The following is a 17885-nucleotide window of genomic DNA, read 5'->3' on the forward strand; positions in this document are numbered from 1 at the left end:
CTCTTCTTTTACCTGAGGGCAGAGAGCCAAGGGGATATGCCTCGCGCGTAGAAAACGCGTGTGAGCCGAAGCCTTCAATGTTAAGTGAGCTTCAAAGTCTGAAACACGCCCCAGGCCCTCCTCAAAGATGTCCATAAGTCAGAGATCAAAGATTCCAATGATTGATAGGGAACGTCTTCGGAGACCAACTGTATGGTGTCCGCGATAGAAAAACTGAATGCTTGAAAGGCATCCAAGCCAAAAAGGTTAGCGGAGCTCCCATCACTGACAACAATAAAAGTAAGAGGCCGAGTGACTGACTTGTAAGTAACATCGGTAGTGAATTGACCCAGTAGGGGAATGAACTGTTTACCATAACCACGTAGACGCTGGTAAACTGGCGCCAACGGGGGCGACCCAAGGTCGGAGTAAGTTTGTGCATTCAACAAGGAAACTGCCGCGCCAGTATCTACTTGCAGTTGTAATCGGTGCGACTGAACCGACACCTCGATAAAGAGTTTGTGTGCCGATGCATCGGGAGCCTGCCATGATGAAACTTCCTGAATGTCAACATCCATGTCCTCTGTACCTGCTTCCTTCTATTCTTTTGAGGCTGAGTGGCAAACTTTAGCAATGTTTATTACATCTGTGACAAACGGCCCAATGCTGGGGGCACTCTGAGCGATCAGATTGTATATAGCACGACGCGCAGGACGGTAACGGGCCGGCGGCCGGAACTCTGTTTATGTGCCTTGCGGGAGCGGCCATAACGGCCGGATTGTACCGCTCGCATGTCGTCCATCCCGGACGCAGTGGATGCGGCCGCGTCGCCCTGAACCGCAACGATGTCGCACCACGCTTCCAACTGTTGACCTGCGGCGTGAGAGACTTCATATGATTGAGCAATGGACAGGACTTCCTCAAGGGAAGGGTCTTACAACTGCAGGGCCCGTTGCCGGACCTTGCTATCGGGCCGAACAAACAATGACGTCGCGCACCATAACATGGGCATACGACTCTCGCAACTGCTCCGTGACAAAATGACACTTGCGACTAAGACCGTGCAGGGTAGCGGCCCACGCCCTGTAAGACTGATGGGGCTGTTTCTTGCATTGATAGAACTCAACCCTAGCCGCCACAACATGCTTGCGGCGGCGATAATATGACAACAGCAATGAACACAATGTGTCAAAAGACAAGGACGAGGGTTCCTGCAACTGCGCTAGTTGCCGCAAAACTTGATACAGTGAGGGAGATATCCAAGACAAGAAAAGAGCATGACATACCTCCGCATCGTCAACATGAAACGCCTGGAAATGCTGCTGAAGGCTATGTTCATATGTGTCCCAATCCTCTGCCGTCTCGTCATACGGGGGAAAGGGAGGAGGGAACGGCGCTGGAGCAGACTGTGTGGAAAGCAACACCGGAAGCACTTGTTTCGTGGTTGCCATGAGCTCCGTCTGCTGCTCAACCAAAACCCGCACTAAATCCTCCATGCCATGGATAATCTGTGAAACTGGAACAACGACACAATACGCGAAAGAACGACCCTACTCGTCGCCAATTGTGTAGTAACATGGTTCACATTTTCCGGCGCACTTCACATAGCGTAGACCGGGAACTGTCTGCTAGACATGCCCGATGTGAACTGACTGGGCACGGCCCGTGCTGCCTGAGTTGCTGTAGTTGTTGTTCTGCCAGCAGAGGTTGCGGCCAAATTCTCACGTGACCTCTGGTGGACGGGACTCTACTTGCAGCAACTACTGTTCGTGACGCGCCGTGCCGATGTGCACCTCCCGTGATCTTTCTGGTGGCACTGCAGGTGTTAACAATGTAGTGTGTAATATTAACTTAAAAAAGTCTGTACCATTTTACAAAGAACATTTTAAGCTTAACATATGCATAATTTGTCTGTAAATATATTAAATTAAACAATGATAATAAAGTGAAACGGTGATATTAAAGTGAAGCTTTAAATTGCATTATCTCAAAAACACCTACTTTTCATCACTATTAGCCAACCTGTCATAACTTACTCAAATTTAGAGATAGAAATCTGCTCTTTTTTTACTAATTGAACATAAAAATTTCAATTGCTCAAAATCCAAAATGTTCAACAAGAGGCTTTTCACTACCCATCTCAAATTTCTTTATTTGATTTAAGTTTTGTTAGTATCCATAAATTAATATTTTATTCCTTAATTCAGTGCTCTCTCTCTCTCTCTCTCTCTCTCTCTCTCTCTCTCTCTCTCTCTCTCTCTCTCTCTCTCTCTCGTAACTATGAAGCCAAGGTAAACTTGGTTTCAAAGTTAACAATAATTTAATTATTGTGTTACAAATTAAGCATTAGTGAATGTGACTTTTTTAGTTCTGACATATAGTCAATGCATGTGACTAATAAATAGTTCTTCTCCCATCTGTTTCTCATTAAGTACTTTGGACAACAACTCCAGAACCTAGTTGTCTGGGGAATTGCTGTTTGTTGGTGCAGTTGTGTGTTCCACAAGTATCTTAGGAAGATGACTCTACACATTAGTTCTGTTAGAACATGAATTGGTTCTGTATGTTGGTGCAGGTGTCTATTTGACAGAAAAAACCCTTACATAAGAGGATGTGATGTCCATATCTTAGTAGTTACTTTTTTACTGCAACATATGTAATTGTATCTCTTAAACAATTTGAAATCCATATCAATTGTAAATGGAATATTCACGTGCCTTTGTTCTGCAGGGGAAAACCAGATAGTGATTGTACCTGGAGCTAATACATATCTTGATGAACAAGACATAAATAACGCCAAGGAAATGATTATAAATGCTAAGATTGTCCTTTTCCAAATGGAGACACCTCTTAAGACTACAATGCATACTCTTCAGCTCATGCAAGGAAATAAGGGTAAGCTTTAGAAATTTCCTCGTGATGGATTTTTTTGTGTTAAATACAAATATATTTTATCAAAATGCTTTTTTCCTTCTGTCATGAGCCATTTGTTTTTTCCTTGATGTATATCCCACCCAGTGTTGCCTCTTCCTATATGTTTTTCTCCACATCTCTTAAGAAGTGTTAAGTGTCCCTCTCATCCCATATTTATGAAATACATGTTCCAACATTCTCCCGAGAACACAAATTAAAGGGCTCTAGTTTTGTAAAAATTTCAGATTTAATCTTGTATTGTTTGTTTCCTTTCATTTTTCTTGTTACAGTAAAATCTTGTATTGTGCTAGTGGCAGTTTGACTTATTAGATAAGTTCATTGCAAGGTGTTGTTCATTTTACAGTTCTCCTCAGTTAATTGCTCCACTATTTTTTTAATCTTGGAAAGGATTTTGTAAAATCTATGATAAAATAACAACAGTTTTTTCTTTATTTACATTTCTTTTTGCATGTAATCATCAAATTATGTCTTTTGTAAACATCGTATTGTGTTTAAAGATTTAACACATATCACACTTGTGTACAGAGTTTTAATACATATCATATTTACCTAGAAAGTTAAATACTTCATATATTTAGCATATATTCTTTTAATGGATGCAGACATTTATTTACAAGGACTGATTTTACCTTTGTTTTAAATGTGAGCCCAGTATGTGCTCTTATGGATTCTGGCAATTAGTTGTACTATATTGAGGCACTCATTTATGGACTATGCTGTGTTACTTTTAATTTAGGTTTTTGTCTGTAATACCTATGTTTGTTTCTTATATAAATACAATTAAGTATTTCTAAAAACAAAGATGATGTGACTTACCAAATGAAAGTGCTGGCAGGTCGACAGACACACAAACGAACACAAACATACACACAAAATTCAAGCTTTCGCAACAAACTGTTGCCTCATCAGGAAAGAGGGAAGGAGAGGGAAAGACGAAAGGATGTGGGTTTTAAGGGAGAGGGTAAGGAGTCATTCCAGTCCCGGGAGCAGAAAGACTTACCTTAGGGGGAAAAAATGACAGGTATACACTCGCACACACACACATATCCATCCACACATACAGACACAAGCAGACATATTTAAAGACAAAGAGTTTGGGCAGAGATGTCAGTCGAGGCAGAAGTGCAGAGGCAAAGATGTTGATGAATGACAGGTGAGGTATGAGTGGCGGAAATTTGAAATTAGCGGAGATTGAGGCCTGGTGGATAACGGGAAGAGAGGATATATTGAAGAGCAAGTTCCCATCTCCGGAGTTTGGATAGGTTGGTGTTAGTAGGAAGTATCCAGATAACCCGGACGGTGTAACACTGCGCCAAGATGTGCTGGTCATGCACCAAGGCATGTTTAGCCACAGGGTGATCCTCATTACCAACAAACACTGTCTGCCTGTGTCCATTCATGCGAATGGACAGTTTGTTGCTGGTCATTCCCACATAGAATGCATCACAGTGTAGGCAGGTCAGTTGGTAGATCACGTGGGTGCTTTCACACGTGGCTCTGCCTTTGATTGTGTACACCTTGCGGGTTACAGGACTGGAGTAGGTGGTGGTGGGAGGGTGCATGGGACAGGTTTTACACCGGGGGCGGTTACAAGGGTAGGAGCCAGAGGGTAGGGAAGGTGGTTTGGGGATTTCATAGGGATGAACTAAGAGGTTACGAAGGTTAGGTGGACGGCGGAAAGACACTCTTGGTGGAGTGGGGAGGATTTCATGGAGGATGGATCTCATTTCAGGGCAGGATTTGAGGAAGTCGTATCCCTGCTGGAGAGCCACATTCAGAATCTGATCCAGTCCCGGAAAGTATCCTGTCACAAGTGGGGCACTTTTGTGGTTCTTCTGTGAGAGGTTCTGGGTTTGAGAGGATGAGGAAGTGGCTCTGGTTATTTGCTTCTGTACCAGGTCGGGAGGGTAGTTGCGGGATGCGAAAGCTGTTGTCAGGTTGTTGGTGTAATGCTTCAGGGATTCCGGACTGGAGCAGATTTGTTTGCCACGAAGACCTAGGCTGTAGGGAAGGGACCGTTTGATGTGGAATGGGTGGCAGCTGTCGTAATGGAGGTACTGTTGCTTGTTGGTGGGTTTGATGTGGACGGACGTGTGAAGCTGGCCATTGGACAGGTGAAGGTCAACATCAAGGAAAGTGGCATGGGATTTGGAGTAGGACCAGGTGAATCTGATGGAACCAAAGGAGTTGAGGTTGGAGAGGAAATTCTGGAGTTGTTCTTCACTGTGAGTCCAGATCATGAAGATGTCATCAATAAATCTGTACCAAACTTTGGGTTGGCAGGCCTGGGTAACCAAGAAGGCTTCCTCTAAGCGACCCATGAATAGGTTGGCGTACGAGGGGGCCATCCTGGTACCCATGGCTGTTCCCTTTAATTGTTGGTATGTCCCCGGCCGCCCCATTGTAGCTGGTTACCAAGCCCCCACAGAACGTATCTCTGCCTACATAGATCAACAACTTCAACCCATTACATGTAGTCTCCCATCCTTCATCAAAGACACCAACCACTTTCTCGAACGCCTGGAATCCTTACCCAATCCGTTACCCCCAGAAACCATCCTTGTAACCATTGATGCCACTTCCTTATACACAAATATCCCACACGTCCAGGGCCTCGCTGCGATGGAGCACTTCCTTTCACGCCGATCACCTGCCACCCTACCTAAAACATCTTTCCTCATTACCTTAGCCAGCTTCATCCTGACCCACAACTTCTTCACTTTTGAAAACCAGACATACCAACAATTAAAGGGAACAGCCATGGGTACCAGGATGGCCCCCTCGTACGCCAACCTATTCATGGGTCGCTTAGAGGAAGCCTTCTTGGTTACCCAGGCCTGCCAACCCAAAGTTTGGTACAGATTTATTGATGACATCTACATGATCTGGACTCACAGTGAAGAACAACTCCAGAATTTCCTCTCCAACCTCAACTCCTTTGGTTCCATCAGATTCACCTGGTCCTACTCCAAATCCCATGCCACTTTCCTTGATGTTGACCTTCACCTGTCCAATGGCCAGCTTCACACGTCCATCCACATCAAACCCACCAACAAGCAACAGTACCTCCATTACGACAGCTGCCACCCATTCCACATCAAACGGTCCCTTCCCTACAGCCCAGGTCTTCGTGGCAAACGAATCTGCTCCAGTCCGGAATCCCTGAAGCATTACACCAACAACCTGACAACAGCTTTCGCATCCCGCAACTACCCTCCCGACCTGGTACAGAAGCAAATAACCAGAGCCACTTCCTCATCCTCTCAAACCCAGAACCTCTCACAGAAGAACCACAAAAGTGCCCCACTTGTGACAGGATACTTTCCGGGACTGGATCAGATTCTGAATGTGGCTCTCCAGCAGGGATACGACTTCCTCAAATCCTGCCCTGAAATGAGATCCATCCTTCATGAAATCCTCCCCACTCCACCAAGAGTGTCTTTCCGCCGTCCACCTAACCTTCGTAACCTCTTAGTTCATCCCTATAAAATCCCCAAACCACCTTCCCTACCCTCTGGCTCCTACCCTTGTAACCGCCCCCGGTGTAAAACCTGTCCCATGCACCCTCCCACCACCACCTACTCCAGTCCTGTAACCCGGAAGGTGTACACAATCAAAGGCAGAGCCACGTGTGAAAGCACCCACGTGATCTACCAACTGACCTGCCTACACTGTGATGCATTCTATGTGGGAATGACCAGCAACAAACTGTCCATTCGCATGAATGGACACAGGCAGACAGTGTTTGTTGGTAATGAGGATCACCCTGTGGCTAAACATGCCTTGGTGCACGACCAGCACATCTTGGCGCAGTGTTACACCGTCCGGGTTATCTGGATACTTCCTACTAACACCAACCTATCCGAACTCCGGAGATGGGAACTTGCTCGTCAATATATCCTCTCTTCCCGTTATCCACCAGGCCTCAATCTCCGCTAATTTCAAATTTCCGCCACTCATACCTCACCTGTCATTCATCAACATCTTTGCCTCTGCACTTCTGCCTCGACTGACATCTCTGCCCAAACTCTTTGTCTTTAAATATGTCTGCTTGTGTCTGTATATGTGTGGATGGATATGTGTGTGTGTGCGAGTGTATACCTGTCATTTTTTCCCCCTAAGGTAAGTCTTTCTGCTCCCGGGACTGGAATGACTCCTTACCCTCTCCCTTAAAACCCACATCCTTTCGTCTTTCCCTCTCCTTCCCTCTTTCCTGATGAGGCAACAGTTTGTTGCGAAAGCTTGAATTTTGTGTGTATGTTTGTGTTCGTTTGTGTGTCTGTCGACCTGCCAGCACTTTCATTTGGTAAGTCACATCATCTTTGTTTTTAGGTATATTTTTCCTTCGTGGAATGTTTCCTTCTATTATAACCAATTAAGTATTTCTTTTGGATAAGAGCATCACGACAGGTCTCCCTATAGCCCAGACCATATATCCACATCTACATCTGCACTCTGCAAACCACTGTGGGGTGCATGGCAAAGGGTACATCTCATTGTACCAGTTATTAGGGTTTCTTCCTGTTCCATTCACGAATGGAGTACAGGAAGAATGATTGAGTACCTCTGTGCATGTAGTAAAGTACCTCTGTGCATGTAGTAATTATTCTGTTCTTATCCTTCATGATCCGTATGTGAGCGATATGTAGGGAGTTGCAGTACATTTCTACAGTAATCATTTAAAGCAGTTCCTGAAACTATAAATAGGCTTTCTCAGGATAGTTAATGTCTATCTTCAAGAGTCTTCCAGTTCAGTTCCTTCCATACCTATGTGACACTCTCCCACAGATTAAACAAATCTGTGACCATTCGTGCTGCCCCTCTCTGTATACGTTCAGTACCTACCAGCCCCACACATTTGAGCAGTATTTTAGAACCAGTCACACTGGTGATTTTGGAAGCAATCACCTTTGTAGACTGATTGCACCTCCCCAGTATTCTGCCAGTAAACCGAAGTCTATCTCCTTTACCCATAACTGAACCTATGTGATCATTCCTTACACTCGCATATTTGTATGAGTTGGCAGATTCCAACAATGACTCAGTGATATTATAGTCATAGGATACTACATTTTTTCGTTTTGTGAAGTGCAAAATTTTTACATTTCTGAACCTTTAGAGCAAGTTGTCACTCTCTGCACCACTTCGAAATCTTATCAAGATCTGACTGAATATTTATGCAGCTTCTTTCAGATAGTGCTTCATTGTAGGTAACTGCATCATTTGCAAAAATCCTTATTTTACTATTAATATTGTCTGCAAGGTCATTAATATACAATATGAACAGCAAGGGTCCCAACACATTTCCCTGGGGCACACCCTAAGTTACTTGTACATCTGACAATAACCCTCCATCCGAGATAACATGCTGTGTCCTCTCTACCAAAAAGTTCTCAGTTCAGTCCACCAATTACAGAGTTAATTGGAGCAAATATAAAAGATTGAACTGTTGTATGTAGGGTCCATTTCTACTGCAACAGAATTGTTATGTTGTACAATTGTTGAAGTGTTTCAAGGTTTGCCAAAAGCAGGATTTTTCGAAAAACCTCTTTTTCTCTTTTCTTTAACTGATGAACCTCGTTTCCCTGGAACACTCTCCAATCTTTGTACTAAATCATCCACAACTTTTCCTGCCCTATTTCTTGAAGCTGGCACATCACTGGTGTTCGATAAGAAACCAGTCTTGGCTGGAATGAAAGTTAAGTCGTTTCTTACTTCCAAAGCTTCGAGTAGTTCGTTTATTGCTTTGATTGAAGATGCTTCATCATCCAGATTGATGACCATCTTAGCTATGCTCAGGAAACTGGAACATAGTAAACTGTCACTGAAATCCATGTCCCCCATCTCATAAAGATATGTTGAGGAGGCAGAGAAATATCTGAAGCAAAGTCTTTAAACGTCAGAATCCGTGTCTCGGCTTTCACAAAAATCTTATGAACACTGGAAATCAGTTTGTCAGCATCTGGGAACAAACTCCGTATCTTCTCTCACACTAGTGAAAATCGTGCTATGCAGATCACATAAAGTTTGCTTGGTAATTAGGGTCTTAAAGTTGGCCCAGCCTTTCTTATGCATGGTACAATATCTGAGATGGAAGGTAATATATTTTCGTGTTAAATATCTTCAGGCCATGTTAACTGCAATGAATAAATAAATAATTGTGTGATAATTGAATTATTGGTTTTTTTTCCTGACACTCTGTTGTAAGCAGGATTCTCCTTCTGAAGGATCAAATGGTCCAACAATGACATTGGCAATGAAATGACCAATAGGATCACTTGACTCATTCATTTCAAATCCATTACTTTTTATTTTTTACCTCATCTTTAATGGTTTCTCATTACTTTATCGTAACATTCACTTAAGTAACATTTTTGCAAACTGATTCACTGGTCACAAATTCGTTCATTTACTTCTCTAAAAAATGTCTCAGTGTAGGATTCTGTAGTTTCCACAAATAGATTCCAGTGTCAATAAAAGCTTCACGTTAGTTGAATGGAAGTCACGATTTTTTGAGTCAGTGTTGCAATTGCTATCGGAAGCAAAGAAAACTTCATCCCGCCTTTCATCTTTGTATATAGTTCTGGTATGCTGAGAAATGAATTATTTCTTTTCGTAGTTCAGTGAACGCTCACGTATTTTGCTTGGATGTGGTTTACTGACAGTAGAAAATGCATCAGATCCAAAAATATTAAATTAACTGTGCAATTCACTGTTTAAAGGAAAACTGAATTTCGACATGTTACTAACTACTTTGCACAACATGACAATGAAAACTGAAAGTGAGAGAAATTTTGAACAATAGTGAAACCATGTTTTAGTTTTGGCACTCATTGTTTCTTTTGAAGGATAAGTGATCCGATAGAAGCCAAGTAAACACTAGCAATAATTATAACAGTTTCCTACTGTTACCTCATTTTCAGGTGACACTCATTCTTTTTAAATAATAAAGGTATAAACGCTAATCAGAAAGACAACAAAAAGCATATATTTTGGTGATTAGGAATCTATATTAAGAAATGATATATTAAGAAATAACCACCATGCCCCCCCCCCCCGATGAACCATGGACCTTGCCGTTGGTGGAGAGGCTTGCGTGCCTCAGCGATACAGATAGCCGTACCGTAGGTACAATTGCAACGGAGAGGTATCTGTTGAGAGGTCAGACAAACGTGTGGTTCCTGAAGAGGGGCAGCAGCCTTTTCAGTAGTTGCAAGGGCAACAGTCTGGTTGATTGACTGATCTGGCCTTGTAACAATAACCAAAACGGCCTTGCTGTGCTGGTACTGCGAACGGCTGAAAGCAAGGGGAAACTACGGCCGTAATTTTTCCCGAGGGCATGCAGCTTTACTGTATGATTAAATGATGATGGCGTCCTCTTGGGTAAAATATTCCGGAGGTAAAATAGTCCCCCATTCGGATCTCCGGGCGGGGACTACTCAAGAGGATGTCGTTATCAGGAGAAAGAAAACTGGCGTTCTACGGATCAGAGCGTGGAATGTCAGATCCCTTAATCGGGCAGGTAGGTTAGAAAATTTAAAAAGGGAAATGGATAGGTTAAAGTTAGATATAGTGGGAATTAGTGAAGTTCGGTGGCAGGAGGAACAAGACTTCTGGTCAGGTGACTACAGGGTTATAAACATAAAGTCAAATAGGGGTAATGCAGGAGTAGGTTTAATAATGAATAGGAAAATAGGAATGCGGGTAAGCTACTACAAACAGCATAGTGAACGCATTATTGTGGCCAAGATAGATACGAAGCCCACTCCTACTACAGTAGTACAAGTTTATATGCCAACTAGCTCTGCAGATGACGATGAAATTGAAGAAATGTATGATGAAATAAAAGAAATTATTCAGATAGTGAAGGGAGACGAAAATTTAATAGTCATGGGTGACTGGAATTCGAGTGTAGGAAAAGGGAGAGAAGGAAACATAGTAGGTGAATATGGATTGGGTGTAAGAAATGAAAGAGGAAGTTGCCTGGTAGAATTTTGCACAGAGCACAACTTAATAATAGCTAAGACTTGGTTTAAGAATCATGATAGAAGGTTGTATACATGGAAGAACCCTGGAGACACTAAAAGGTATCAGATAGATTATATAATGGTAAGACAGAGATTTAAGAACCAGGTTTTAAATTGTAAGACATTTTGAGGGGCAGATGTGGACTCTGACCACAATCTATTGGTTATGACCTGTAGATTAAAGCTGAAGAAACTGCAAAAAGGTGGGAATTTAAGGAGATGGGACCTGGATAAACTGAAAGAACCAGAGGTTGTACAGAGTTTCAGGGAGAGCATAAGGGAACAATTGACAGGAATGGGGGAAAGAAATACAGTAGAAGAAGAATGGGTAGCTTTGAGGGATGAAGTAGTAAAGGCAGCAGAGGATCAAGTAGGTAAAAAGACGAGGGCTAGTAGAAATCCTTGGGTAACAGAAGAAATATTGAATTTAATTGATGAGAGGAGAAAATATAAAAATGCAGTAAATGAACCAGGCAAAAAGGAATACAAACGTCTCAAAAATGAGATCGACAGGAAGTGCAAAATGGGTAAGCAGGGATGGCTAGAGGACAAATGTAAGGATGTAGAGGCGTATCTCACTAGAGGTAAGATAGATACTGCCTACAGGAAAATTAAAGAGACCTTTGGAGATAAGAGAATCACTTGTATGAACATCAAGAGCTCAGATGGAAACCCAGTTCTAAGCAAAGAAGGGAAAGCAGAAAGGTGGAAGGAGTATATAGAGGGTCTATACAAGGGTGATGCACTTGAGGACAATATTATGGAAATGGAAGAGGATGTAGATGAAGATGAAATGGGAGATACGATACTGCGTGGAGAGTTTGACAGAGCACTGAAAGACCTGAGTCGAAACAAGGCCCCCGGAGTAGACAACATTCCATTGGAACTACTGACGGCCTTGGGAGAGCCAGTCCTGACAAAACTCTACCATCTGATGAGCAAGGTGTATGAAACAGGCGAAATACCCTCAGACTTCAAGAAGAATATAATAATTCCAATCCCAAAGAAAGCAGGGGTTGACAGATGTGAAAATTACCGAACAATCAGTTTAATAAGCCACAGCTGCAAAATACTAACACGAATTCTTTGCAGACGAATGGAAAAACTAGTAGAAGCCGACCTCGGGGAAGATCAGTTTGGATTCCGTAGAAATACTGGAACACGTGAGGCAATACTGACCTTACGACTTATCTTAGAAGAAAGATTAAGGAAAGGCAAACCTACATTTCTAGCATTTGTAGACTTAGAGAAAGCTTTTGACAATGTTGACTGGAATACTCTCTTTCAAATTCTAAAGGTGGCAGGGGTAAAATACAGGGAGCGAAAGGCTATTTACAATTTGTACAGAAACCAGATGGCAGTTATCAGAGTTGAGGGACATGGAAGGGAAGCAGTGGTTGGGAAGGAAGTAAGACAGGGTTGTAGCCTCTCCCCGATGTTATTCAATCTGTATATTGAGCAAGCAGTAAAGGAAACAAAAGAAAAATTCGGAGTAGGTATTAAAATCCATGGAGAAGAAATAAAAACTTTGAGGTTCGCCGGTGACATTGTAATTCTGTCAGAGACAGCAATGGATTTGGAAGAGCAGTTGAACGGAATGGATGGTGTCTTGAAGGGAGGATATAAGATGAACATCAACAAAAACAAAACGAGGATAATGGAATGTAGTCGAATTAAGTCGGGTGATGTTGAGGGTATTAGATTAGGAAATGAGACACTTAAAGTAGTAAAGGAGTTTTGCTATTTGGGGAGCAAAATAACTGATGATGGTCGAAGTAGAGAGGGTATAAAATGTAGACTGGCAATGGCAAGGAAAGCGTTTCTGAAGAAGAGAAATTTGTTAACATCGAGTATAGATTTAAGTGTCAGGAAGTCATTTCTGAAAGTATTTGTATAAAGTGTAGCCATGTATGGAAGTGAAACATGGACCGTAAATAGTTTGAACAGGAAGAGAATAGAAGCTTTCGAAATGTGGTGCTACAGAAGAATGCTGAAGATTAGATGGGTAGATCACATAACTAATGAAGTATTGAATAGGATTGGGGAGACGAGAAGTTTGTGGCACAACTTGACCAGAAGAAGGGATCGGTTGGTAGGACATGTTCTGAGGCACCAAGGGATCACCAATTTAGTATTGGAGGGCAGCGTGGAGGGTAAAAATCGTAGGGGGAGACCAAGAGATGAATACACTAAGCAGATTCAGAAGGATGTAGCTTGCAGTAGGTACTGGGAGATGAAGAAGCTTGCACCGGATAGAGTAGCATGGAGAGCTGCATCAAACCAGTCTCAGGACTGATGACCACAACAACAACAACATTAAGAAATGACAGAAACATACAAAAGGTATTCTGCCAAAGTTCTGGTCTCTGGTGATTTATGTTTGCAGTGCTTAGGCTTCATTTCTGCTGAATTAATTTAGCAGTTTCTGGAGAATCCACATTTACGTAATTAATTTGTTGGCAATAATGATTAAATAAGTGGAATTCTTGGTTAGTAAACTTAAGTCTGTCATCTTCATGTTTGCTAATTCTATCCTACTGGAAGTTAAATCTAATGGTTTGGCTATCTGAAGTTATTAAATTTGCAAGATTATATGAATTAAATATATGTAGTAATTTATTATAAGAATTTGCGTCAATGTTTAAGTATTGTTTGGTCATTGTGTCCAACTTCCCAACACACACACACACACACACACACACACACACACACACACACACACATTATGTCCAACTTGGCCAATTATCTTAATGAGGATGTTGAAGAAAGATCCAACTCTCCATTCAGTGGCCAATAGACACCTAACACTATGTTTCATTGTGGCGTTCATGGAGCACTCATATTGTGTCACAGTGCTAGCTAAATCAAGTGAACTTACTCTGCAGTGTTGGTCAGGAAATAAGTTTTTTTGTTATCATAAAATATAACTAACCCCCTTTCTGATGCTCTGATTTAAAATAACTTCTCATTTTGTTTTAGGGTCACTTATTGGCAAAACTTGTGTACTGTGAAAGCTTGCAGCAAGTGCAATTTATTTCTTAAGTACTGTACGTGTAAATGAATCAAATGGAATGGCCGTTTCTGTTTGTTTTTATACTGTTTGTTATAGCAGGAAGACTTATTTTGATGGAATACAAAGATTGAGCCTTGTTTGCTTTTGCTTTGAAACTGAGTTGTATAGAAGCAATGGAATGCAAGTGACAGATTCATGATTCTGAGGGAAAAGAGCTTCAATATTTGTATCAGATGTAAAATTCTTTGTTCATTTGTTACATTGTCTACAGTGACCACCCATATGTAGTGGTTATTAATGAAGTTGTATGTATGTACAGCATCATTGAAAATTAAATTCAGCATGTTGTTCACAGTAATGTTTTTACCCATAATCTACACCCCTCTGCCTTCAAGGATGTCACTTACATGCCTTTGACCCTCATTATCATCAGGTTTGAAGTGACCCACAGCAATTCAGTACATTATTTTGCCCTATTTTCACATACTACGTTAATCTGTACTCATAACTTTCATTGATTAATCGTATTATGAAGTGGATAAGGCAAATGAATAAACTATGTTGCAGTCAGAAACATAAGCTCTGAGAACATATACATACAAATACTCCTATTTGTTTTTATTGTGGGAAATGTCTATCCCATAAAGAAGACACATCAAGTTGGAGACATTGAAGTGTTTTCTTTATTGTCAGTAGCAATCTGGCTTTTCCAACACTGTTGATATTCCTTCTTAGAGTTACCATTGTTCAGTTATTAACTAAGGCATTAGACAATGTTATGGACTATCACCCACTCTTTTTAACATTTACATTGACTTCATTCTTTGCAGATGGAAATGTAGGAAAAAAGCAACAAAGAAAAGAGAATCACGGGGCAGGAGGCAAAGATTTGTGCCCTTCAGGCTGAATTATAGCACACAAAATTTGAACTAGACAGGTTGAGGGGGAAAAAGATCTTGGGAACTGGGCAAAGATAACAAGCAATGGGCAAAAGGGGAACAGCTCTTCAACTTCATCTACATTTGAGCTAACAGTATTCAATAAATTTGACTTGTTGCCTGAAGTAGGAGTACAGCTCTTCCAGCTGTAGGTCACAGTAAGGTGTAATAGACTTCTAACAAAACAAGTACCAGGTCACAAGTATTGTGAAGCCAAATGCTAGCCTTAGCCAGGTGACACAGGATAGACATTTTGGCAAGGAGAATCAGGTTCGTATAGTTGGTGAAGCAGGGAACAGCCATTAGGAGTGACCTGGATGAATTAGGAGTAGCACACACAAATAAGAGGTTCTGCAACACCATGACCAGCCCTGGTAAATGCTGCTGTGAACTGAGTGAACTCTTAAGTTGAGCTGACTGAAACGAAATCTCATATGAGTGCAGGGCCTGTTGCTACACTTGGGAGGTGGGGATATACTAGATATGGCTTACATCTGAATAGGAGAGGGAAAGATAGGTTGTGTGAGCTTCTTGCAGATAATATGCTGGGGCCACCATCACACTTAGCAAGATACCTGTGATTGAACTATTTGTGAGGAATCTGGATTCCTTAATATGCTGTCTGGCAGACAGCAGCAAGCAGTTAATAGTCTGTAATGACTTCAGTGTAGGTGTTCTAAAGAACACCGAGAGAAAAACTGAAATGGAAACCTTATTTGGATCCTACAAGTTGGGCTCTATAATTAACTTTCCACCGTGGATGGATAAAGATAGTATGATCATAATTGATAATGTTTTCTTTGATGAAGCTCAAAGCAAGAAAAAGCTGTTTCCACAGTAACAAATTGTCTCAATTGCATAGTTAGTTAGGATAAATAACATAGCACCTCATAGTATGGATATTCAGTTAGAATAATTAATGACTCCGGGACAGATGTTTTTAAGAATAGTTCAGAGGAGATGATGTGGGATGTAATTTACAATGAACCAAATTCTAACATTAAATTTAATGTTTCATGGTAAATTCGTATCACTATTTGACAATATCTTTCCACATAAGCTAGTCAGAAAGGACACTAAACAGCCAGGTAAAAAACCATGGATCACTAGAGGCATTAAAGTATCTTGTGAAAGGAAAAAGAAAATGTAAATTTTGGCAAGAACAGGTAGGGATCCTGCAGAATTTGCACACTGCAAAAAATACTCAAATTTTCTAAGAAAGGTTATTAAAAAAATCAAAGAACATGCACGTAATGTCAGAAATCAGTACTTCTGACAACAGCCTTAAGGCAATATGGAATGCAGTGAAGCAAGAGACAGGACAACCGCCCACAGAATAACACAACAACACTGCTGAACTGAGTAGAAGGTCCAGGGGTAGCAAATGCATTTAATAATCATCTCTTATATATAGTAGAAAGCATAGGGACAGACAGTTCAAGAGCAAATTCATAGCAGTATGTTGACAATGTAACATTCATAAAATTCTATCACATGAATGTATTACAACTTCTCCTTTTGAAATTAAGAAAATCATACATTCTCTCAAAAATAAAAGCTCGTCTGGCTTTGATGGTGTTTCCAATAGAGCACTAAAAATTTGTTTCCATGTAATAAGCCCAGTCTTATCTGAAATATGTAATGCACCACTAACTCAAGGCATTTTTTCAGAGAGACTGAAATATACCTTTGTTAAACCGCTCTTTAAGAAAAGTGATAAGAGAGACGTGTTTCGCTGCTGATATCATTCTCAAAAAATTTTAAGAAGGTGATGTACTCTAGAATAGTATCTCATGTTATCAACAATGGTATCCTTAGCAAATCACACTTTCGGGTTCAGAAGGGTTGCTATACTGAGAATGACATTTACATGTTCACTAACCATATTTTACAAGCACAATAATAAAATAGCTACAGCTGATATCTTTTACGACCTGTCTAAAGCATTTGACTATGTGAATCACAGTAGTCTCTTAGATAATTGGGATTGATGATATAGCAAACCATGGATAACATCATACCCGACCAAAAGAATGCAGAAAGTTGTACTCAGTAATTTAAGCAATATAATCCAGGGACATAATTCTTACTGGGGAGAAACATGTATGTGGAGTTCCCCAAGGTTCAATCTTTGGTCCACTTTTGATACTCATATATATAAACAATCTTCTGTCTAGTATACAACAAGCAGAATCAGTTCATTTTGCGGATGACACTAGCATTGTAATCAATCCAAGCATACATACAGAAACAGAAGAAAAGGCAAACAAAGATCTTAAAAGTTTCATTGACTGGTTTTCTGTGAACTGTCTCACTCTCAAAGTTTCTCCTTGACAACTCCTATTTCATAGAAGAATTTCAATTACTGTAATGTGTAAAATGTGGTGGCTCTGAAAAAAGAAAGAAAGAATTAGAAATGTTCAGAATGTAACCATATTTTCAAATTAATTTGCTATGTGAATCTATAATGACTCATTCCACGTCATTGTGGTCTATTGTGCAAAATGATCCAGAGAAGATCCTAACTAATTAACTAAGATAATGAATGATGAATACCTGAATGTATTTTGATTCGCTGATGTCATCGTTATTGTACAAAAGAATGGTGATGACCTCCAAAGACCAGTAAACAGCTGAATGAAATTTCTAGCAACAAAACAAAAATAATGGCATTCCTAGGAAAACATCAAGTCAGATCAAAAATTATTTTGGACAGTTCAGTTCCAGAACAAGTGTCTCAAATCTCATATTTATGCAGAATGAGATTCTCATTCTGCAGCGGACTGTGCGCTGATATGAAACTTCCTGGCAGATTAAAACTGTGTGCCTGACCGAGACTCGAACTCGGGACCTTTGCCTTTCGCGGGCAAGTGCTCTACCGACTGAGCTACCGATGCATGACTCACGCCCGGTACTCACAGCTTTTTGGTAAGTCTCATATTTATGCTTTGCTTCAAGTTTTTATTTTGACTCTGATATTGAAAATAAAATACA

General features: G+C 40.9%; 1 protein-coding gene across 1 annotated transcript in view; it reads left to right on the forward strand.

The window, feature by feature from the left end:
• Nucleotides 1-17885, forward strand: part of LOC126187609 (ribokinase-like) — a 74810-nt gene that overhangs the window by 20843 nt on the left and 36082 nt on the right. Inside the window, exon 4 of the mRNA XM_049928798.1 lies at nucleotides 2710-2874. Within this exon, the coding sequence (XP_049784755.1) occupies nucleotides 2710-2874 (165 nt within the window). The remainder of the gene's footprint in view (nucleotides 1-2709; nucleotides 2875-17885) is intronic.

The sequence above is a fragment of the Schistocerca cancellata genome, chromosome 5, assembly GCF_023864275.1.
Source record: "Schistocerca cancellata isolate TAMUIC-IGC-003103 chromosome 5, iqSchCanc2.1, whole genome shotgun sequence".
In the NCBI taxonomy this organism is placed as follows: Eukaryota; Metazoa; Arthropoda; class Insecta; order Orthoptera; family Acrididae; genus Schistocerca; species Schistocerca cancellata.